This window comes from Hemitrygon akajei, chromosome 12, assembly GCF_048418815.1.
Source record: "Hemitrygon akajei chromosome 12, sHemAka1.3, whole genome shotgun sequence".
NCBI classification, from domain to species: Eukaryota; Metazoa; Chordata; class Chondrichthyes; order Myliobatiformes; family Dasyatidae; genus Hemitrygon; species Hemitrygon akajei.
In genome coordinates, this window is record NC_133135.1 from 63,023,395 (window position 1) to 63,047,576 (window position 24,182).

The 24,182-nt window shown below is 38.5% G+C and overlaps 2 protein-coding genes across 2 annotated transcripts in view; one reads left to right on the plus strand and one right to left on the minus strand.

Moving 5' to 3' along the window:
- Positions 1-5,304, plus strand: part of nmnat2 (nicotinamide nucleotide adenylyltransferase 2) — a 275,753-nt gene extending 270,449 nt beyond the window's left edge. The window contains exon 11 of the mRNA XM_073063279.1: positions 1,046-5,304. Coding sequence (XP_072919380.1) covers positions 1,046-1,148 — 103 coding nt within the window. The 3' untranslated portion in view covers positions 1,149-5,304. The remainder of the gene's footprint in view (positions 1-1,045) is intronic.
- Positions 5,305-21,014: 15,710 nt separating this feature from the next.
- LOC140737102 (laminin subunit gamma-1-like) overlaps positions 21,015-24,182 on the minus strand; it is a 52,049-nt gene continuing 48,881 nt past the window's right edge. Inside the window, exons 22-23 of the mRNA XM_073063280.1 lie at positions 23,447-23,546; positions 21,015-22,021 (exon numbers count right to left, since the gene is read on the minus strand). Of these exons, the coding sequence (XP_072919381.1) occupies positions 21,768-22,021; positions 23,447-23,546 (354 nt within the window). The 3' untranslated portion in view covers positions 21,015-21,767. The remainder of the gene's footprint in view (positions 22,022-23,446; positions 23,547-24,182) is intronic.

The following is a 24,182-nucleotide window of genomic DNA, read 5'->3' on the forward strand; positions in this document are numbered from 1 at the left end:
GTACAGGAAGGAGATAAGAGCCTAGTGACGTGGTGCCATGACAACAGCCTTTCCCTCAATGTCAGCAAATCAAAAGAGCTGGTAATTAACTTCAGGAAGTGGGGGTAATGCACATGTTCCTGTTTGCATCAACACTGCTGACGTCAGAGGTTTGAGAGTTTGAAGCTCCTAGGAATGAACATCACCCTGGTCCAACCACTTTGAGCCACAGTCAAGAAAGCCCAGCAACACCTCTACTTCCTCAGGAGACTAAAGAGATTTGACATGACCTCTTTGACCTTCAAAGCACCACAGAAAGTATCCCATCCGGATGCATCATGGCTTGATCTGCACATGACCACAATGTACTGCAGAGAAGTTGTAGACACAGCTCAACATATCACGGAAACTAGCCTCCCACACATCAATCCTGCCTACAATTCTCACTGCCTCAGTAAAGCAGCCAGCATTATCAAAGATCCTACAAATCTTGTATATTTTCTCTTCTGCCACATCACATCAGGCAGAAGATATGAAAGCATGTCCCGCTGGTCTCAAGAATAGGTTCTATCCCTCTGTTATAAAACTATTGAATGTTTCCCCAATACAAGAAGATGGACTCTTGACCTCACAATTTACCTCATTGTGACCTTCCACTTTACTGTCTACTTGCTGTACAATTTTTCTGTACTCTAACACTTTATGCTGCATTCTGTTATCATTTTACCTTGTACTACCTCAATGCACTGTTGTAATGAAGAAATCTGTAAGGATGGCATGCAAGACAAGTTTCTCACTGTACCTCGGTATGTGTGGGGATAATAGTAACAAACTAATAACAGAACCATAGCCAATTTAGAACCTCAATCATCTGTTGCATATGCTGAATAAAAATGCCAGTCTTGCGCTGGAAAGGTTTGCAGTTAAATGGCTAATGGTAACTTCATTTCAAATCTTCTTTCTTTTGTCCTCAATTACAACTGAAAAAAAAAGCAGTTAAGTATGTGGACATGCTTAGACTGCAGAATTAGATTATGATTAAATTATTTTTATTTGTATTTGATAGACTTGCTTTGCAACATGGTGATGGGCATGTGGTGGAATATTTGAGCCAGCCGGTTATTGATTACATCCTGCAGAATCAGCTCTACATCAAGACATCTGGATAAAGTTCTACTGTGAAGACCAGAAAGCACAGCTTACAGTCTCCCTCTCAGTAAAACTGTACCACCGCCCTTCTGCTTACATGTACAGAGTTTCTCATGTCTGCCGTTCCCACTGTACAATCGAAGTAGAAGTTCTGCTGACAAAATGCACTGTGTGAACTGCATACAACTTCTTGCTGTCCACCTGTGTCTCTTCCTCTGTGCTGCCCTCTTTTGATTCTTGTGCTAATCTTCCTATTATTCCAGGTTACCAAACATCAGTATAACTATTTCCTCTTTTTTCACTACAGTAGATTTATGTATGTTTTTTTGCAGCAATTCCTACCCTCTCTGTGCTGCTTTCAACTTCAACACAACCTAGTTGTGTGCCTTCTGGGTTTGTGATCAAGGACTTGCAGTTAGTAGCATGTCTAGTTCGAAGAGCTGCTTCTGTGTTTAATAAGTGTTATATGTTCAAGCAATCAATTGTTTTCCTTTGGAAATAATTACCTGGACAATATTGCAGGTACCCTCTATGTCACAAAAAGGAAAACTTTTTTTTTAAAATCCATCAATGTTTGGAGAAAAAGCAAATTGACAACAATAGTATTGGTCTCCATCTCAGAATTATATTTTAGTTGCTGTGGTAAAATAGGCATAAAAGCAAAATAAGTAGAACCTCCCTCATTATTCAAAATTAACTCACTATTTTGTCCATGTTTCATCAGTCTATTATCAATAAACTTTGCTAGGTATGAATGCTAAAATTCAAATAAGTGTGGTTAAGATCACACTATGACTTAGGAATGTATTTAAGTTTCTATGCAGAAGTAGAAAGCACAGAAAAATAATCAGAAATATGAATCAGGAATTGTAGGTTCGGCACTGCTTAACAGCTGATGATCAAAGAAGTAGCTACATTTTTTTTTACAAATAAATTGGCTACTATAATGTCGGGACACAAAGTGTTCAAGAAAGTTTGAGAATAGAATCATAATCATTAAAATTATCTGCCTGGTAAGCCACAGCAATATTTTCACCCTTGGTAGTTAAAAGTTGAAGCAAAGAAGTCTGTGTTCTTTTTTGCTTAAGTTATTTCATTTACTCACTTTATGAGTGAGTTAGGATTATCTTCCAGCTGTTGTGGTTCCCTCCATTGCCGAAGTAATCCAAACATGCAACATCAGTAACATTGAGAGTTGACATCTACTTTACTCCCTGGATCCAAATCTTTCAGATATAATGCCTCTTTAACATGTAATAAATTTAATTTTGTAAAATGTCATTGTAAATTGAGATTTATTTTATTACTCTTTTGTCCAGTTCTGCTGTGGACATATTCATGTTAACTGATATTCTCAGAGCATTGCATATTGCAAGAGATCCAAAAGGTGTTTTTTTTTTAGACCAATTCATCTTAGTATTGTACGGAATTTTTAATTGTTTTTGATCCAAGTTCTTTTTGATTTTATGAGACTGTAAACGTCTTGGGTTCTAGTTCAAATTTATTTTGGCTAGGTTTAGCCCAATTTGAAACAATGATCAGTTTTGGAAGTGTGTCACTTCTGAAGATGTTGTGAATCTTATAAAAGAAATTTTGAACAAAGTACTGAAATTAAAATTTTAAAAATACAGGAATGAATTATTATTCTCAGTAATTTCAACACTTTCAGTGGGAAGAAAGGAACATTAACAATTCCTTTTCGTCCTCACCGATGCTGTTTGACCTACTGAGTTCCTCCAGCAGAATGCTTGTTGCTCTGGATTTCAGCATCTGCTGTCTCTTGTGTCTCCAGCTGATTACTGGATCTTGCTACATTTCATTATTTTATCTTAGCAATATCTTCAACTGACAACAGAGAACCTCTTCTTTAACAAATGTTTTTATTATTCTGACCACCATTGTGTTAAACACACCCAATCATTTTATTACAGGATCAGCTTACATTAGCAATGAGCCTGTTCATTCAGTCGTCTCTGAAATGTCATGCTATAAAAACTTTATAGATTTGAATTGATGCAGATTCTTGTCGAAAGTACCCACTTTCTGTTAATAATTGCACAAAACTGTCAGATGTATCCTTTAATGTACGGTGTGTGACTGATCTCGTTCAGCATTGTCTAGTGTCCAGCTCCACCAGTAGTTTAACCTTTAATGTTGCACGATTGTCTCTGATGCTCAGATACTAGGCACATGTAATGAAAGGATTCTATATCATTTCCATGATGCTTTCATTTTACTGTTATTCAAGTATAATACTAAGTGATGTGTGCTCAGTTTACGAGCTGTAAATGATCCAAATGCATGCTTTCAAGATTCTCCAGCTGATGCCATTTTTACGAAAAAAAATTGAACAAAATAGTTACTTGCTGGCATAATGCTGGCTGAGATCTGTATGAATCCCATATCCTTTAAGAAACAAATTCTAATTTCTCAATCTGAAATCTCAATGTAATGGCACTTTTATGTAAAAAATAAATTTATCAAAATATCATTTCTCCTGACCAACAATACAGTCTTTGTTCACAAATGAAATGCAAACAAAAAGTAAATAGTTCCATGTATGGCAGTTCTTTCCCAAGCGCTTAAAATATATTTCTGTTTCTAAATTGCACTGTTTTAGAAAACAGACTCCACTTTTATAATCTTTTTTTTCTATATAAGCCTGATATAATAATCTAGAAGTTAGAATTCTTTTTAGTAAACTAATTTGAATGATTAGCAGTATTACTTGGACCTGGAAAATGTATGCCGTTAGAAAATAATGCACAATGGAATATGTTTAGTAAAATTATAACCTAATGAGATGCTGTTACACCCTGGCGTGGGATAATTTAACTATATTGTTTGACAACACTCAGCCAGTGATGTTCTGCAAAATGAATCAAGGAATTTCTACAGATTAATTAAGTGATTCCAAAAACACTGTTGTAGCCACCACACGTGTATAGCCACCCTCATTCCCTGCTTTGGTGGTCATTCAGTGGTCAGTGTGTACATCTGTATCAGTTACCCTTTTCTTTAAATATACAATACAAATGAGTCAGATTTAGTCGATAACATTTTTATTGTGCTACTGATATTTGTGACATTCCCTTTGATGTAATGACTTGATTGAAATATGTGTAGGTGTGAATCAATGTGGAAAAAATGCATCCAGTGTAATATTCAATATATCATTAAATTTCTTAATTAACAACAACCTTTCTCTATCACTCCAACATTCAAAGGAGTTTTTGAATATAGTATACACTAGCTAAAAGCTAACAGTTTCCTTGGGTCTGGTCCAGGATGGCACAAATGCATGCATAATGCAATCATATGTGCATAAACTTTTCTGCAGAGTGCATTCAAGAAACAAAAGGGCATGCCGCATAGGAATAAGCGATTGGCTGTTACTTAATGTTTCAGAGCATTTAGAAAGGATGCTTATTTGACAAAATGAGCTCAATGAGCGAGACACCTTCGGATACCTTTTTGAATTAAGATGGGCTAAATCAGCTGTATCTGTAACATCTATGGTATATGCCACATTGTCATAATAAGCCGTGGTTGTTGGCTCTCACCTGTCCATCACACTTTGACATTTTGCTGCAGTAATTTCACTTTGCCTCTATCATTGTTATGAAAACAAATCCATTGACCCACTTTAAATTGTTGGCAGGCAAAAGTGATATGGTAATGGCCACAAAGCATGTAAGATTGAGACTGTTGGGTAGGTGAAACTATCTTTAACTAAACAAGCCAGGAGTAGCTGAGGGTGGTGTTTATTCTACATGATTAAGCGTGTGGCTGTGCGCTGAGCTGGTGAGCTGTAATTGAACTAGAACAGTTGGTGTTTTGTTTTTGTTTCATATTTGATGTGGAATCCATTAAATTTTGCACTGTTCACAGCATGCCATTTACTTATGTCTGATCACCGACTGGGTCGTCTGCACATAATTGTCTAGACGTTTTTGGTGAGAGGATATGCATTAACCACTAAGTGACCCCTTAGTAATCTCACATATCTTAAAATATGGTTAATTATAAAACATTTCCTGTGTATTATCTTTAATTATTGATACTGAAGATGATGTGATGATGGATTTAATAATCAGAAATCAAATATTCTGTTTTGTGTATCATAAACTTTCAAATTATTTCTTAAATTGCTAATAAAATTCCTTGCTGAAAGAACTGATTATTGGTCATTTTAAAACATTGTTCTTTTGTGCATTGACAGAAAATTAGATTATTAGAAAATTAGAGTTATTGTTTATTTACTCTTGCCTATTAATCAATGCATCATGAATATTAGGACCAAAATTCAATCACACAGACAGACAGATATATATAGTCTAAAATGGTTTTGTGATGGATGGGGTGGTGAACCTATGGGCATGGGATATTATTCCAATGCTATTAGAGCAAAAATTGCTCTGTTCAAGGTGTAATTTTGTGAGTCACGTATCATAACGAATTCTGTTTAAACCCAATAACTTGGCCTTTGTAGCCATCTGTGGCGATGAGTACCACAAATTACCACCTTCTGGCTAATTAAATCCCTCTTGTTCTTAAATTAGCCCTGTTCCTTTTATTCTGAGGCTGTGCCCCCAGTCCTAGACTTGCACACTATGGGAAACATGTTCTCTCTATGTCCACCCTATCTAGGCCTTTCAATATTTTCTGTAGGTTTTAATGGTATTACCCCACCCCTTCCATTTTTCTAAACATGAGTGAGTATAAGCTCAGAGCCATCAAATTTTCCTTATACGTTAACAAAGGTTTTTCATTAATAAGAGTGTTAAAAGTTATGGGGAGAAGGCTGGAGAATGGGGTTGAGAGGGAAAATAAATCAGCTATTCTCAAAAGGCAGGGCAGACTTGATCGGCTGAATGGCCTAATTCTGCTCCTATGTGTTATGGTCTTTTAAAACCTGGATGACTTGAAGCAGTTGTCTGTGGTGTTAATGTTCAATATAACTTGCTATATCTTGGGGTTATCCTGTTCAGAAAAGTAGCAAGACAGACATGGGAGTGGGCACTCTGCTTTTCCAAAAAAATTGCTTTGGATTTGTGGTGGAGGAGCTGGACACTCATGTAAAAAATGGATCCACTCAGTATGTACTGGAAAAGAAAAGATCAACTCTCAGTAATAACCTGCATTCTGTTGTTCCAGCATTGAGCACACCAGACCTCAACAATAACTGTGATAACATATTCCTCAGTAAATGAAGTATCTCCTTAACTGTCACTCCCAGGACCACCCTTTCTGTGTAAGCATCATACATTATCAAACTCAAGGCTTACTGACCCATCTCGTTGCCACTTGCCTCAGGGATATGGGTGTTGCTTGCATACCTAAACCCCAGATGTTGTTCTGTAAATTCCTTATTATCAGAGAAGCTGTTCTTCAGCCAATTTCATTCATTCCAGCTGAGAACACAGAATATGCCAAAGCTGTGGAATCAGACAACATTGTGCGGAGGATGTGTCCTATAGTGGAGGAGTCTAGGTCCAGAGGGCACAGCCTCAGAACAGAAGGATGCCCCTTTCAAGCAGAGGTGAGGAGGAACTTCTTTGGCCAGAGGGTGGTGAATTTATGGAATTCATTGCCTCAGACAGCTGCAGAGGTCAAGTCATTGGGTATATTTAAAGTGGAGGTTGATAGTTTCCTGATGAGTAAGGGAATCAAAGGTTACAAGAAGAAGGCAGGAGAGTGGGGTTATGAGAGATAATAAATCAACCTTAATGGAATGAGGCCAATGGCCTAATTCTGCTTCTATGTTGTAAGCTCTTATGATCTTCAACCGCTGCATTAATCACCTTCCTTCTGCTATAAGTGATGATGACTGTGCAGTACTTAATTCCAACCACAACTTCTCAGCAAATGGAGAAGTCTCGCCTGCGTGCAACAAGGCCTAGATAATATTCAAACATGGACTAATAAGTAACAAATGTCATTTGCACCCTAAAAATGACAATAATGACCAACTCCAATAACAGACCAGACACCTACCCATGATATTCAATGCCAATATGAATACCAAGCCTCACATCATCATCAACCTTGGGATTACCACTGACCAGAAGCACGAACGACACAAATGGATGAGCAATATAAAAACCTTCAAGTGTAGGTGTAAGGCACCTCCCTCAATCCACCAAAGCCCTTTCCACTATTTAGAAGGCAGAGTCCAGAGTATGATTGCATTCACTGCACTTGCCCAGAACAGAGCAGCCTCTTGGTTGGCACGCCAACCTCCAGTGGCAGTAGTGTGTACCACCTCCAAATTCCACTGAAGTTACTCACCTTGGCTAATTAGTGAGCGTACCCATGGCTATTTATATCAGATAGGGCTTGAGATTTTCGTTTGAGTTCAGAACTTAGTGGACAGCAAACCCAATACCATCACTCTGTAAAATTCACCCAAACTGATCAGTGGGAGACTATCAAAGGTGAATATAAGGACAGATTACAAGCTCAAACTATGATATGAGAGCCAAATCCATGTGTTTCTCACTGCTCAGTGAAATGCTACCATCTGGTGTCAATGTGACATTTGAACTGATGGGATGGTAATTAAAAAATACAATGTAAATGAGAAAATAAACACCTGAATATTCATGCAGCAATATGTCCAAATGGAACATACTCAAGAATGCTGACAGGGCCATTCAACATTTTGGGGATTCTGTTGTGAAGAAAACAGCCAGTTTACCCAGATGCCTTTGATGGTTAGGCAGATGGGAGACTAATAACAGATGGCAAAGGAATAGCAGATAAGTCTCTTATGAGGACATGTTTAAGAGATTGAAATTGGATTGGCAAGCATGAATGATGGACATAGTAAACACATTTGTGCATATTAATTTTTTCAAAAAATTGATTTAGAAATGGTTAATCACATTCAATCAGTAATAATCAATGTAAAAGTTTCACTAATGAGGCTTCTGAATACTAGGATACACATCAGAATTTTTGGTTATAACGTCCATCAGGCCTTTTAGCCCTGAAATACATTGGGTGTTTAGTTGGTGTGCTATTCATGATTATGTGCATGATTTGGCAGCGGGATTCAAGGGAAATGGAGCTGACAGAAACTCCCAGGAATCTGCCTTCCTTTTTTACAGGATCAAGAGCTACTTGCTTTTTCAAATAATTTTTAAGCCACCACCATTACTGCCAGTTACAGATACAATATTCAGCCCAGGTTGAAGATTACTTGTGAAGATCAGGACACCGTTCTTTTAATTTTGCAGTGTTTGCCCTGAAGCAATGTCATCAAATTAGCTAAATCCCAGGTGAGATTCAAATTACAATTCCTGTACTTCCACATTGAGCTTTCTTAAAGATGCATTGACTTGCTTCAGGAATTATACACTTAATTTGATTTTGTTGCATATCATTAGCAAGACTTTTAATTTAGCAACAAATTTTCACACTTTCCATTTCCTTTCTTTGCATAACACCTGAGATTATAGAGTAAGGCTGCCCTCAATGAGCTGGTGGATGTGAAAGAATTCTGCCAGAGTTTAGAAAGATATAAAAGTCTTAGGCGCACGCCCACACACACACACACACACACACACACACACACACACACACACACACACACACACACACACACACACACACACACACACACACACACACACACACACACACACACACCTAGGGTGCTTACAATTTTTGCACAGTACTATATTTGTCAATGTGGACAGAGAGTGAGTTTGTAAATCTGGCAGAAGCAAAGGATGTTGGGAATGATGAATGCGGTGCGCCGTGGGAAGGGTGTGGGACAGGTGGTAAAGAAGGAGTGTCAGGGGTGGGTGGTGGTGTGAGTGCAGACATGCCCAGCCCTGAGACACCAGGCAAGGTCATTTGATATCCAATCAATTGGTTTATTGATCATTACAACAGTACTGTGCAAAAGTCTTAGGCACCCTATCTATATGCGTATGTGTGCCTAAGGCTTTTGAACAGTACCGTAGATCTACAAAATTCTCAGGTGATCTGCCTGAAACCTCCATTAGTAAGAAGGCAAGTTTATTCAGTCCTTCATAGTGACACGGGGATGTCTGAGATGGGACTCTGTTCTGGATGGCAAGCCAAGCTTTGCAATCTTCTGCAGTTCAACCCGCCAACCAGTGCTGAGCTGAGTTTGGCATGGTCTCAGGCAATCCCAAGAGTGCATAACTTGATCTATGATTTCCTTCAGTAAAAAAGAAGGAATTTGAACGAGTTCTATTCATCAATATCTGGCATGAATGGGCCTATTTATACCATATCAAGCAGAAGTAAGCCAAGTGTTTTTGGAACCAGAACAGACCCATATTTTAAACAGAGGAATCCTCGGTAACTGGATAGATTTTGTTTGAGACGTGGCTCATAACTCAGTCTGAAATCTGAAATCAAATAGGCACACACCACTACAAATATTGCACTAAGATACTTAGAAAATATTAATATTTATTTACAGTCTTGTAAGTGCTTCTGAAACTAATATGGACTATAATTTTCAGTAACCGATTACCAACTATAGGAACAGAGAAGCAAATGAATGCTGATTGCACGATCTCCTCCTACAGATACACACTTTTTCGTGTTCTTTCTGATGGTGTCCTTGGATTGCAGTGAATTAGGAGCTAGAGTTACAAAAATGTACACGTGAGCTAGACTGTTGCTGCCTCTGGACAAAAAGCGCACAGTATCCTTAAAATCTTCCATATAATTGCCATTGTTTGTTTTTCAAGAAGGGAAACAGAAAGCTGACTTAAAGTTATAGATTACAAAAAGACATTAATAGGCCACCATGAATCACATTAGTCTGTAGGTCTGAGGAACAATCTAAGGGACATGGGGTTGTGTAGTATTGGTGTAAATGGGCAGTTGGTGCTCAAAGAAGAACTGGTCTGCCGTAAGGAGTATTTTCTGACGAAGGGTGTCGGCCCGAAATGTTGACTGTGCTTCTTCCTATAGATGCTGCCTGGCCTGCTGCGTTCCACCAGCATTTTGTGTGTGTTGCTTGAATTTCCAGCATCTGCAGATTTCCTCACGTAGGAGTATTTTCTTGCTGTATAACTCTATGAACAGCAGTACAAAATATTGTACATTCTGGAAATCTGAAATACAAACAGAAAATGTTGTAAAATTCTCAACAGGTCAGACAGCATCTTCAGGTCAATAACTTTTCATCAGAGAATAAAGGGTTCAACAGAAATGAAAGAAAGGGAGAGAGAATATTCCATAAGTGCTTTTTTTGTATCCAGTCCAAATGTCTGAAATGTTAAACCACTCTTCCAAGCTATTTCAGTCTTGCTTTTCGGGTAAAGCTAAAAGACTGGGGAGAAGGCAGATCGATAAAGAGAAATCCAAGCTGTTTGCGGAGGAATGGACGAGGAGAGCTTAGGCCATTGTAAGCTCAGGACTCGTAATGGTAAATGACAGTAACTGATAATTGCAAAAGACATGAAGGCAAAGACACCAATATTCACGGGGAGATTGGGGAGAACGCAGTTGGATGAGCGTTCAGCAGATGAACCCCGTAAGATCGTAAATTCTGCTGAACTTTAAGGTGGAGACCCTATATCTTTTGTTTAAATCAGTTTCCCATCCACCCAAGTGGCAGTCAAATAGCGGACTGTTCAGCAAGGAATGGTCAGGAAGATGAAGAATAGGATGGAAAAGTCAGAAGTTCTGATAGAGAGAGAAACCATCCAGACAGATGAGGAGAGGGCTGTGAAGGAAGTGATATCTGCAAAAATGACAGGAAGAAACATAGTCTTGAAAGCTAGTATGGGAGGAGGGTGATTGTGCAACAAAGACAGGCCACCACTGGCAAAGGGAAGAAGGTTTGGGAGGTACCTCACTTTCTCCGTCTGGGCCACAGGAATTGTCTACACTGCTCCTCCCTTTCACTGTTGGAAATATCTTCACAGCAGCGGTGTCTCTAGTGACACTGCCAGAGCCCATTATAAACGATAATGGACGGAAATACTGCTCCCATAATGTTTGCCTTCATGTAAGAAAAACCTACGTACTCCTCCTTGACCTTATACATTTAAGCCTTGGTGATAATCTTCATTATGTTTAAGTCAATTTTGATTCCAGTAATCTTGATGGTTTATGCTCTAATAAACATGCTCTTTTGAGTGTCCCACAAGGCTATTTGTAATTTGCTGCAAATTGATGTCTGACTGAATGGATGTTCAGAGTGTGATACTAGATCCCCATTTAACAAAGGGAATTTGCATTAAATAGAGTGTCAGCAATAAACAGGGCAAATGTCCCTAGCACAGCTGCTTACAACATGATGCAGTTAAAAATGCTGTCCTTTTAAGTTTACTCATTATTAAATTTGCTGACTACTAACTTCAAGCCAATTATTATTCAAAGAGCTTTTAGTTTTAAGATTCACTTTTCAACTTGAAAATCAATTGCCCGCAGATTTTGCCTGTCTTGTCACGTACATTTCTACAGTTTGCATACTCTTAAATCAATTTTGTCTGGCTGGGAAATGTAAACATTATGAATCCACTGCTAAAGGAATCGCATGCTATTAAAAACTTATGATAATTGAACTTTTATTGCTAGAAACAAGTTCTGCAACCATTAATTTTAGTGTATCTATGTAATGCTTCAATTTTGTGGCTTTAAGTCATAATCAGAATTCGGTTTACTATCACCAGCATATGTTGTGAAATTTGTTGTTTTGTGGCAGCAGTACTTTGCAATACATAATAAAAGAAACTATAAACTATGATAAGAAATATATTTTTTAATGCAAAAAGGGAGCACAAAAAGAAAAAAAATAGCAAGGTAAGGTACACAAGTTCATCGTCCATTCAGAAATCTGATGGTGGAGGGAAAGAAGCTGTTCCTAAAATGTTGAGAGTGTATCTGCAGCACCTTTATGTTAACAATGAGAAGAGAGCATGTCCTGGGTGACAGAGGTCATTAATGGGGTTTAAATTTATTTAAGAGTTAAATGTATCTGTACAACATTTGTTTTCAAATAAAATGCGTAAGGAGAATAGGGGAAGGGAAACCTGATGAGGTAGGAACATGCATGAATCAAAACCAGCAGATCTGATGAAGAAGGATTTAGTCCTGGTACCAATTGTGGTGTTGCAATCTAGTGCCATGGTGCTGATTTCCCCCTTGTAGTGGGGATTGGGAGAAGCTGGAGCTCTTAATAACTATTTCCTTCTTTAAGCTTCCCCTCAATACAGGGGAATTTCAGTTTCAACACTCTTAGTGGGATTTGTTAAACACATGCTTAAAGTTCACCTTTAAAATGATAACTGGGTGGCCAGGAGATAGATGCCACTAGTCTCACACTGGGTGCACACCCTAATTCCCTTTCTTTGATGATATCTAACTCAAAAACCTAAACTTTCCTCTGACATTTCCTCTGAGAAAGCTCAAGTTCTCCATCAATGTGCATTTTCAATAGATAGGAAATGTCCAGACAAGATTCATGGATAATTTGGAACAAATTGAAAACCATTTGAAAATCTTTGCTAAAGATGCCATACAATGGACTTTATGTAGGGCATTTTTGAAAATTCTTAAAAGCTGTAAGTTGTGAAAGTGTTGATGGAAATTATGGTGTGACCATATTATCTTCCTTTACATCCTTTGAAAATTAGGGGCAGCTAAATAATAAGTAAAAACTGAATATGTATGGATATTTTGATGCCTTAAATTTGAGGGAGAGCAAAATAAATCACAAGTGACCATACCAAACTGTTGTGCATCCAAATAGAATGCTTTCTATGGTACATTGATAAAAATTGATGAAGGCCAACAGGGTCATTCCAATTGCTAATCCAAACTATATTTCCTCTATTGTTATCTGCAGCTTTATGATAAAAATTGGTTGCAATTACTCAAAGCAGCTGCATTTAATAGCCTTGGGAAATATTCAAACTTGTGTCCAAAACTAGTCCACGTTCAAATTACATGAGCAAAAGTCTTAAAGGGAGAAATATTTTACTGTTTAACAGAAGATAATTAAACTACTTGTTAGCTGGAGAAGGCATACACTTATGATTTTAAGACACAGGAGAAGAATTAGGCAATTCAGTTCATCGAGTCTGACTAAGGGGTGAAGGAAGGAGAATAAGATTGAAAAGGAAAATAAATCAACCACTTTTGAATGACAGAGCAGAAATGATGGGCTGAATGGACTGATTCTGCTTCTATGTCTTCTGGTTTCCTGCCTTCTCTCTGTAGTCTTTGACGTTCTCACTAATCAAGAACATATCAACTTTCACTTTAAATATACCCAAAGACATGGCTGAACAGCCATTTTTGGCAATGAATTTTACGGAATCATCACCCTCTACCTAAAAAAATTCCTTCTCAACTCTGACCTAAATAGAGGTCCATCTATTCTGAGGCTGTGCCCTCTGGTCTTAGACTCCCCCACTATTGGAAACATCCTTTCTGCATCCACTCTATTTAAGCCTTTCAATGTTTGATAGGTTTCAATGAGATTCCTCCTCATTCCTCTAAACTCTGGTGAGTACAAGCCCAGAACCGTAAAATGCTCCTCATATGTTAAACCTTTCATTTCTAGGATCATTCTCATAAACCTCCTCTGCATCCTCTCCAACGGCAGCACATCCTTTTTTAACCTGCTGACAATGCTCCAAATGTGGACTGACCAATGCTTTATACAGCCTCAGCAATACACCCTTGCTTTTGTATTCTTGTCCTCTGAAAATGAATGCTAACATTGCATTTGCCTTCCTCACTACCAACTCAGCCTGCAAGTTCACCTTTAGGGAATCCTGCACTAGGACTCCCAAGTCCCTGTGCACCTCTGATTTCTAAATTCAATCCCCATTTAGAAAATAGTTTATGGCTTTATTCCTTCTACCAAAGTGCTTGGTGATACACTTTCCTATGCTGTATTTCATCTGCCACTTCTTTACTCCCAATCAATCTAAGTCCTTTTGCAGATTCCCTGCTTCCTCAACACTACCTACCCCTCCACATGTATTGGTATCATCAGTAAATCATTCAGGCTATGAGCATATAACGCGATAAGTAGCAGGTCCAACACTGAACCCTGCAGAACACCACTACAGTCGGCCTCCTTATCCGTGGATTCTGTATGTGCGGATTCAACCAACCGCGGATCGGGAAAACCCGGAAGTTCTCTCTCCAGCACTCGATGTTTGAGCATGTACAGACTATTTTTTCTTTTCATTATTCCCTAAACAATACAGTATTGATGCACCATCAATAACTCCCTGAGACGTGAGGCGAGATATCGGCTTTTATTGACTGGAAGAAAGAACAAGCAGCAATTGACCACCATGCTACATCCTGGAGACTGAGAGGCAGGGCTCAGGCCCCAATCGCCTTTATACAGGGGTCTGTGGGAGGAGCCACGGTCAGTGGGAGGAGCCACAGGAGCAGTCAGCGGGGGGGGCGTGTCCAGACAGGTATATGTAGTTTACCACAAGTATAACAACTATTTACATAGCACTTACATTGTATTAGGTGTTATAAGTAATCTAGAAATGACTTAAAAATACAGGCAGTCCCCAGGTTATGAACGAGTTCCATTCCTGAGACTGTCTTTAAGTCGGATTTGAAGTTGGAACAGGCATGTCCGGTATTATTTAGTGTCATTTAGTGTTTTTCTTAGTATATAGTACATATTTTACCTTTCTATGCATATAAAACTCTTAAGAAACATACGTATTTCAATAATTTAACCACTGCGTTGCTTAGTAATAATTGTAGCTTTCATCGGGGCAGGGCCTTTCACATGCTCCATTAAAATTGTTCCGATCATTTACCGATTGTAGCCTAACGCTTTTCCAATGACCGATGGCGTTTCACTTTTTTCCCATCGCTTTATTACTTCCACCTTATTTTCAATCGCAATCATGATTATTTTCGTGAACAGAAACACTGCGGATTCAGAACTGCGCCGCCAGGTCCTAATGCCCACTGCACGGAGACATGTTAAATAAAGTCCGGGATTCCGCTGGGTCCTAAAGACCACTGCACTGATACATGTTAAATAAGGGACTAGAGCATCCGCGAATTTTGGTATCCACGGGGGGTCCCGGAACCAATCCCCCGCGGATAAGGAGAGCCGACTGTAGTCACTGACAGCCATCTAGAAAAGGCCCATTTTATTCCTGCTCTTTGACATCTGGCAGCCAACAATCTTCTACCCATGCCAGTATCTTTTCTGTAATACCAAGGGCTCTTATCTTGTTAAATGGTCTCATGCACATCACCTTGTCAAATGCCTTCTGAAAATCCAAATAAACAACATCCACTGACATTCCTTTGTCTATCCTGTCTGATATTTCCTCAAAGAATGCCAACAGATTTATCTGCAAGATTTGCCCTTAAGGAACAAATGCTGTTTTTAGCCTAAATTATCATGTGCCTCCAAGCATTCCGAAATCTCATCCATAATAATGGACTCTAATATCTTTCTAAACACTAAAGTCAGACTAATTGACCTATAATTTCCTTCTTTCTGCCTCCTTCTTCTAATGTCCTTCTTCTTAAAGAGTGGAGTGACATTTGCAATTTTACAGTCCTTCAGAGCATTCCAGAATCTATTGTTTCTTGAAAGATCATTACAAATGCCAACGCAATCTAGCCAGCTACCCCTTTCAGAACCCCGAGCTGTAGTCCATCTTGTTCAAGTAACTTATCGACCTTCAGACCTTATCGCCTCCCAAGCACCTTCGCTTTAGTAATCGCAGCTATACTCACTTTTGCCCCGTGGCACTATTGAATTTCTGGTATACTGCTATATCATTTTCCAGTGGTCTCACATCCTCTCACATCTCTCTTTTTCTCTTTATGTATCTGAAAAAAAGCTTTTGGTATCCTTGTTTAAATGATGTTAATTAAATGTACTCCAAACTCTGCTGCAACAAAATCATGGAACTGTAAGCGAAATTTCTTTTTGCTTCAACAGAAAGTAAAGTCTCCCCATCACGCAGACAATGAATGTAACGTGCCATTTTACACAAACATTATTGAACCGTACAGCAGTTATATTCAACATTACCCTCTAGATGACAAATGCAATCTATCTTAAATTCATAATAAAGTGTAGATCAGTCGGCACCTTTGAGAAGAGAAACAGAGTTAAGTTTCTGGGCTGATGACTTTTTATCAGAAATATTGTTTCAGATTTTGGTGGTGAAACACTTTTTTGGCATAAGTCAATTTGGCATAAGTACATTTTGCTACACTGTACTACAGCATTCAATGGGTCTTGCTGTACTTCAGATTTCAACATCACCAGTATCTACACCTGATATGGATGGGACAAGGTTTTTCACAAATCCAGAAGTTTTCACCTTTGGCTTTTGTAGCTATTTTGTATGCACTACAGAACATATTTTTTTTTTTGATCTTGTAATATATTTTGCACGCAAATCCAAAATAATGGAAGAAAAACGTTCCTAACAAGCAAGTATTCCTGCCAATAGCATGATCCAAAAATTGTCCTTTCATGTTAAGTAGAAAGGAATTTGCAGTTAATTCAACACTTGGTAATAGGATAGTTAATCAATCATTTATTTGCCGGGGGTTATTGACAAAAAAAAACATGAGGGGGCATGAAGGAACAATCATTACATTAATATCAAGCCAAAAAACATAATTTATGTTTATCTTGCAATCTTACTCTTTACAAAGCTGTCAACAGTAGCATCAAGTCTGGGTTAAGGATGCCTCTAATTTCTTCTTACCCAATATGGCAGGTGGTACAGTTCCAGCCAAACCTGGACAGATGTTTGATGTCAGATATTTTGGGATCTCAGCAGTACCTACCAACAAGAGACTTATAACTGAGTTTTTAGTTAAAGTCTTGTACTTAAAACTAAAGTCTTGATTAACAACTTTTAGAAGACACTTGAATAGATATACAGACAGGAGAAGTTTAGAGAGATGTTTGTGTCTATTTACATAACACAAGAGTTTCTGAAGGTGCTGGAAATCCAAAGCAACACAAGAAAATGCTAGCAGGTCAAGTAGCATCTATGGAATTGAATAAGTAGTCCACATTTCGGGACCCCTCTTCAGGTCTGGAAAGGAATCACAAGGACAACAGAATATCAATGATTGGGGAAGGGGAGGGTGATAGCTAGATGGTGATAGGTGAAGCTAGGTGGATGGGAAATGTAAAGGGCTGGAGAGGAAGGAATCTGATAAGAGAGGAGGGTGGACCATGGGGGAAAGGTGCGATGGAAGGGCATTGGGGGGGGGGGGTTGACAGGCAAGTAATAAGATGTAAGAGGCCAAGGTGGGGAATAGAATAAGAGGGAAGGAGGAAAGAAAAAATATCAGAAGGTGAAATCGATGTTCATGTCATCAGGTTGGATGCTATCAGACAGAATGTGAGGTGTTGCTCCTCCACCCTGAGAGTGAACTCAGATTGAGAGTGGTGCAAGAGGAGGTCATAGACTGACCGGGAAATTCCGCCTTTCCAATTTATCGCAGGTTGCACCAGTGTAGAAGATGCTGTATCGGGAGCACCAGATACAATAAATGACCACAACAGATTTGCAAGTGAAGTGTTGCCTCACCTGGAAGGACTGTCTGGGGTCCTGAATGTAACACTATTTATTGTTGCTTGTGTGGAAGTGCTCAGGGAAAAAGAGGAAGAGAAAATCCAGCAGTCCAAAACTATATTGATCTCTACCACTATTGAACAAATTTGTTGAAGGAGATGAAGCAATATTGTGCTAACTCAATCCATCAAAGTGACAGTTTGGAATTTATACTGCAATGGTAACTGAAATAGATATTGAAAAGATCCAGCAATGAATATAAAAATGCCTAAGGCTGTAAATAACCTCCATGATATTTTCATTTTGAAGGGCTTCATAAAATGTTCCTGAATCTCATTAACTTTTACAAAAATAAAAAAAAGAGGCTCCACACTTGAGGGAATTGTTCTTAAGTTAATAGCGTATATTAACAAAATAATCAGGGTGATTTATAGAAAGATGAATGAACTTTTCTTTGGCCACGGGTCATGATGGCTGTCAACCTTTCATTAATTTCTTATTTCTTCGAACCTGCCAACTTATGAGAAGATTTACTCACGCGAGTAGTCCTACCCATGTGGCCGTGCCCCAACACCTGCTTTAGCCAGTCAGTGGTGACCAGTAACTGGCCAACCCCATTGCCCAGCTGCAGTGCAGCCAATCACAATCTGTGACTGCCCAACCCACTCAGTCTGATCACATGACAGTTGACCTTCAGTCACATGGCATCTAACAGTGTGATTCTGTCCTTGGCAAATGTTACAAGTGAGGGTGTCTGTAATTTGGCGGGAGCTACAGTTATACATGCAGAGTGGAGGTCCACTGTTAGGAACTAGGGACTTAACTGTCTCAGCATTCGGGGAGTAGGATGTCAGGAATATCCCCAATTTGAGCCACGTCAACACCAATATATGTCAGTACACCTGATATTTAACTTTTCAGTCTAGGATGGAGTCTCCCAGCTGGATGACTCGCAAAACCAATGGGCCCTCCACAGGGCACCAATAACATGGGCACTTTTAATTTCCCCAACAGAGTGTGTGCCTTGGGGCGGAGGGCACAGACACACACTTTGTTGGGGGAAGTATTGGTGCCCATTGGAGATGGCTAATTTTCTCTGGCGTTGCTCATCTTGTAGTCAAGGACCTTGCCCTGGGAGACTCCAGCCAAGACTGGAATAGTTAAATATCATATGTGTTGAAATATATTGGTGTCAATATGGCTGAAATTAGAGATCTTCCTGAATCCTTTACTTCAGTAATTAACCAAATCACGCATTAGGTTTTATAAACCAATTGCACTGTATTTTATCAATGTTCAAGAATTGAAATCAACATTCAGAATGCCTCTTAGAAACAATTATTTTTATTAATTCTGTTTGACTGTTAGAATGAAATGTACATACAAAACATAGGAAGAACAGTCCATTGTATATGAATGACTTCAAATACTTCAAGGCAAAAGTGTCTTCAAAGCACAGCTTTAATACTGAGATATTTAAATAAAGAATATATAAACTTCATGCAGAAAACACAACATAGTTAGACTCCAGTGCAAATATAGGTGTTTGGTTGTATTATAGATTACCTATCAATAACAAAAAAAGAGCAAAGAGCTATTTTACAGCCAGTGTGTTTTAACATTATGTTCTGAAAATCTTAGAGTACTTAAAGAGGGACTGCTGTTGTGGATAGGGGAAGACCATATTCGTAAGATTGGCATCACAATAAATTGTTCAGTAACGTGTTTTTATACTAATTGACATGGTGATTTCATAAATGTGAATTTGTATAAGCCAAACATTTTTTCTGAAAGATGTGAGTAGAAGATTGTTTCTGGTCACTGTCATTAAATGATGCCATTGTATTGACTGTCCTTTGCACTCCCAGCTAAAGACTGATTCAAATGAAATTCTATTGCAGGCAACCAAAACTGGAAGCCCAGACCACACTGTTGTAAGATAAATGAACCAGATGAAGAGTGTCCTGCTCTTCAGACAAATCACAGTCTACAAGGGTGATAACTAAGCATCACATAACCAAATGAATGAATAAATATATAAAAAAATGCAAAGATACTGTATTGAGTATTCCACTAGGATAAATCATATTATCCCTTAAAGAAACTTGCAACAGTAAAAGTACTTGGTGCAAAAAAAAAATCCAGTCTTCCCAGGCCAGAGTATATGTTGATGGTCTCTAAGCAACAGGTGTATAAATAAACACAGGAAAGTCTGCAAATGCTGGAGATCCAAAGTAACACACACAAAATGCTGGAGGAACTCAGCAGGTCAGGCAGCATCAACGGAAATGAATAAACACTCGACATTTCAGGCCGAGATGATACATGAAGTAGTTTCTCTTTCATTTGCCTTCATAGTCTTAGATTGTAAAGCGCAATGGGACATTCCCAGGGCATGAACAGTTAAAAAATGCCAATTTTCTTTTATCAAATTGCACAATTTCATAAAAATGCAGTCTGTGAGGGAAAATCATTCTAGTTTCAAGTTATTCTATATTCATTCAGTTTTCCAGCATCATTTTTTGATTAAATTCATTTGCACCATAGCCATTGAGGGATATCTGTACATTAGGATTGTCCCCAATGATCAAGGCTGTGGGAAGTCTGGGATCTGAGAGAACTGCTGTGAAAAGTGTTAATACCACCAAAGGCTCTGTCCTTGTATCAGCAAATGGTGTTACATGAAAATAAATAATATTCAAGTTCATGAATCTAGTTCCCCTAAATAAAGATTTCATATAAATTTCACCTGGTACACTCCACGTGAACAGCAGAAAGGAAATGGCTTCAAATTACTCATTTTGAGGTGATTTTGGTGCTTTGCCCATAAGTAATATTAACAATATTCTTTCTACACATTTAAGTATCTGCTAAGAACTCAAAAGTCTGAGTTACTGATAATAAAAGAGACTTCAGTTGGTTTAGGAGGCAAAGGCGACACTTACATGTCCTTAATTTTCCCTCAGTACTACAATTACGGATTAACTCTTGATAACTTTGTGCAAGTGGGAGTTAGTGTTGCAGCAGCATATAATTCTCTGCAAGGAGCAGAGATCAAAACTGATTATTTATCTTTTTGCCATGTTTACACACAGGAAAGAAAGAATGAATTAAGAACATATGTGAGCTGACATAGCAGCTGAATTTTGTGCGCTTGTAGCATTGCCTTTAATAAGGGTTCAGCTTCTAGACAATTTTCCTGATTTAAAAACTTAATTCCTATTGACATTGAGGGACAGTCACCTAGATTCATTTCAGTAGCCACATTGCTCCCCTTTTCACATATACATTGGCAACTTCTCCAGTCCTCACTCATGTTACCTTATTCTTTCTCGGTTAGGTCCTGCTTCCTAGAAACCAATAGATGCCTACTAATTCAGCAACAGTTGTTCCTCACATGACAAATTGTCTTTAGGGTTGGTCAGCCCATAGGAAAACTTATTTAACTAGCTATCAGAAATGGACTGTCAACTATTTAGTACTATATACGCTAATAATTTACAGAGGTATAGCAATGTCTGAACAGTCAGTTAAATGGTAAAAGGGCATGTAGAAGACCCATCCCATAATGATTGTGGGAGATATTAGTTCTATGTCATTGAAGGATAAAAACATTTCCAATATTAATAATTGTGTCAGAAACAATTCTACATTTTGGCAATGAAAAAATCTATTAATAAATCTGCTTGCACCTCTAATATATTTTTTGGGTATTGACAACTTTAAAACTGTAAATTGTAACTTGAAATGCTGAATCATTTTATTAATTTGAAAAGTAAACAATAATAGTCTGCTCTCTTCAAGGTCAATGTCAACTTTGTAAAAATACTTTAGAAACAAAATCTTTAATTTTAGCCCAGTTGTGCTGGAGGTTGGGGACAGGGTGACTAGGGGCAGGTTGCTGGGAACAAGCATCAAAATAGCCAACAATGATTAAATAAGATAATATTAGAATCAACCATGTTTTAATAAAGTTGTAGAGGTTGTTGCTCCATTTTCCATTTGTCAGTCTTTCAGGTGGTTGGGGCATTACATAAATTATCGTTTCCTAATAGGAAATTTCCTGTAACTTTTGGTAGAGGAAAGCAATTAGGGCCTTTCAACGGCTGCTGTGTTGAAGCACCCTTTGGGTAAACTGTCTCTGATTTGCTCAAGATTTCTGATGTCTGCAAGGATGTCACCAATGTCTTGGTCAAAAGCTGCAACTGCGTGCTGCTGCTGAGCAGCGGCATCCTGCATCTCTTGAAAAAGTATTTGTATTTCATTAATCCATTGAGTTTTAAAGATCTCAAGTGAATTCTCTACACGTTGCAACTTCATAGTGTCAATCTCGGCTGGGTTATCTGTAAATGAAACACAATTATTGAGTAAGCAATGCTTCCTTGAGAAATCAGGAAATGTTGTTGGCATATATGGATACCAGATGGAGAGAAAAATATACCAGAAAAGCACCAGATATTTAAGTTAACAAGAGTACAAAAGATATTTCAGATCTGGTTCCCACACATTTACCTCAGTGTTCCAAAATGTCATTTCTGAAAAGCTTGCAATACATATTTTATTCCTGTTTGCCTCATATGTCTTAAACCCCAAAGGACATTGTTCTTTCTTATTTTTGGCTTATTAGAGATAACCCACAAAGTGAATAGTTCTTCTCTGTGCTCTCCAAGCTACCTAAAACCCAGCTTTTTTTTCTACAATTAGTCCTGCCATGTGCAGAAGTTCGCTGATGACACGGCCATAGTGGGGTGTGTCAGGAATGGACAGGAGGAGGAGTATAGGAAACTGATACAGGACTTTGTGATATGGTGCAACTCAAACTACCTGCGTCTCAATGTCACCAAGACCAAGGAGATGGTGGTGGACTTTAGGAGATCTAGGCCTCATATGGAGCCAGTGATCATTAATGGAGAATGTGTGGAGCAGGTTAAGACCTACAAGTATCTGGGAGTACAGTTGGACGAGAAGCTAGACTGGACTGCCAACACAGATGCCTTGTGCAGGAAGGCACAGAGTCGACTGTACTTCCTTAGAAGGTTGGCGTCATTCAATGTCTGCAGTGAGATGCTGAAGATGTTCTATAGGTCAGTTGTTGAGAGCGCCCTCTTCTTTGTGGTGGCGTGTTGGGGAGGAAGCATTAAGAAGAAGGACGCCTCACGTCTTAATAAGCTGATAAGGAAGGCGGGCTCTGTCGTGGGCAAAGTACTGGAGAGTTTAACATCGGTAGCTGAGCGAAGGGCGCTGAGTAGGCTACGGTCAATTATGGAAAACCTTGAACATCCTCTACATAGCACCATCCAGAGACAGAGAAGCAGTTTCAGCGACAGGTTACTGTCGATGCAATGCTCCTCAGACAGGATGAAGAGGTCAATACTCCCCAATGCCATTAGGCTTTACAATTCAACTGCCAGGACTTAAGAACTTTTTTTAAAGCTATTATTAATGCTTTTTGAGTTAGTGATTTAGATGCATATCATATTATTACTGAGTTAAGAATTGTATGTAATGAGTTTTTGCTACAACAAGTGTATGGGACATTGGAAAAAATGTTGAATTTCCCCATGGGGATGAATAAAGTATCTATCTATCTATCTATCTATCTATCTACTATTATCTTCCAGTCCCTAATTGTAGACTTACTATACTGCAATTCTAGTATAGTTTCTAAGACTTAAAACAAAGATATCCTTCTGACAATATTTTTCATTAACCTTTTAGGATTTACAAAAAATAATGGTTTAACTCTCTTATGTACTTGTCATGCTTACCCATTGAAAGTAGTAAATCACTTATCAATTTCATCATTTCATTCACAGAATCCTTTGCATTTGCTGTATTCTTTATTGCTGCATTTACAGTGCCTGTAGTCTGAAATAATAAACAAATAGTTAAATGCGTTGTTTCAAATCTTAACTGCTGACAGATTAGAAAGGCTACAAGTTTAATCCAAATATCTCAACTGTGGCCCAAGCTGCACATTTAAATGGTGCAGATAGTCTCAGACAAGATGGAATCAATGAAGGAAGTGATTTCTTTCCCAGAGTCATATAACAGAAGAAAATAGTTCAGGAGTTAGCCACCTGGCTCCTCACACCTGCCCTGCTATTCAAAATCATAACTACTCTGCCCCAAACTTCATCTCCTTTTCTGTGCATGTTTCCAAGTAGCCCTCAATACCTTGATTTTCCAAAATATATCATCTTCCTCTTAAGCATCTCTATTGACCTCACATTGACAATCCCTCCTGGATAGAGAATTACAGAGATATGCAGCCTATAATAGTCCATGGACCTTGATTCTAAATTGTTAATCCCAAACTTGAAGCTATGTCCCCATGTTCGAGATTCTAGAGGGACTATCTGCCTTCAATTACCCTGTAATGTTCCCCTTAAGATCTAAGATGTTTCAAGAAAGAAAATTGCTCCTCATTTTCCTAAACTCCAAAGAATATAGATCTAATTTACTCAACTGCTGTATAACCTAACCATTTCATTCCAGCAATTA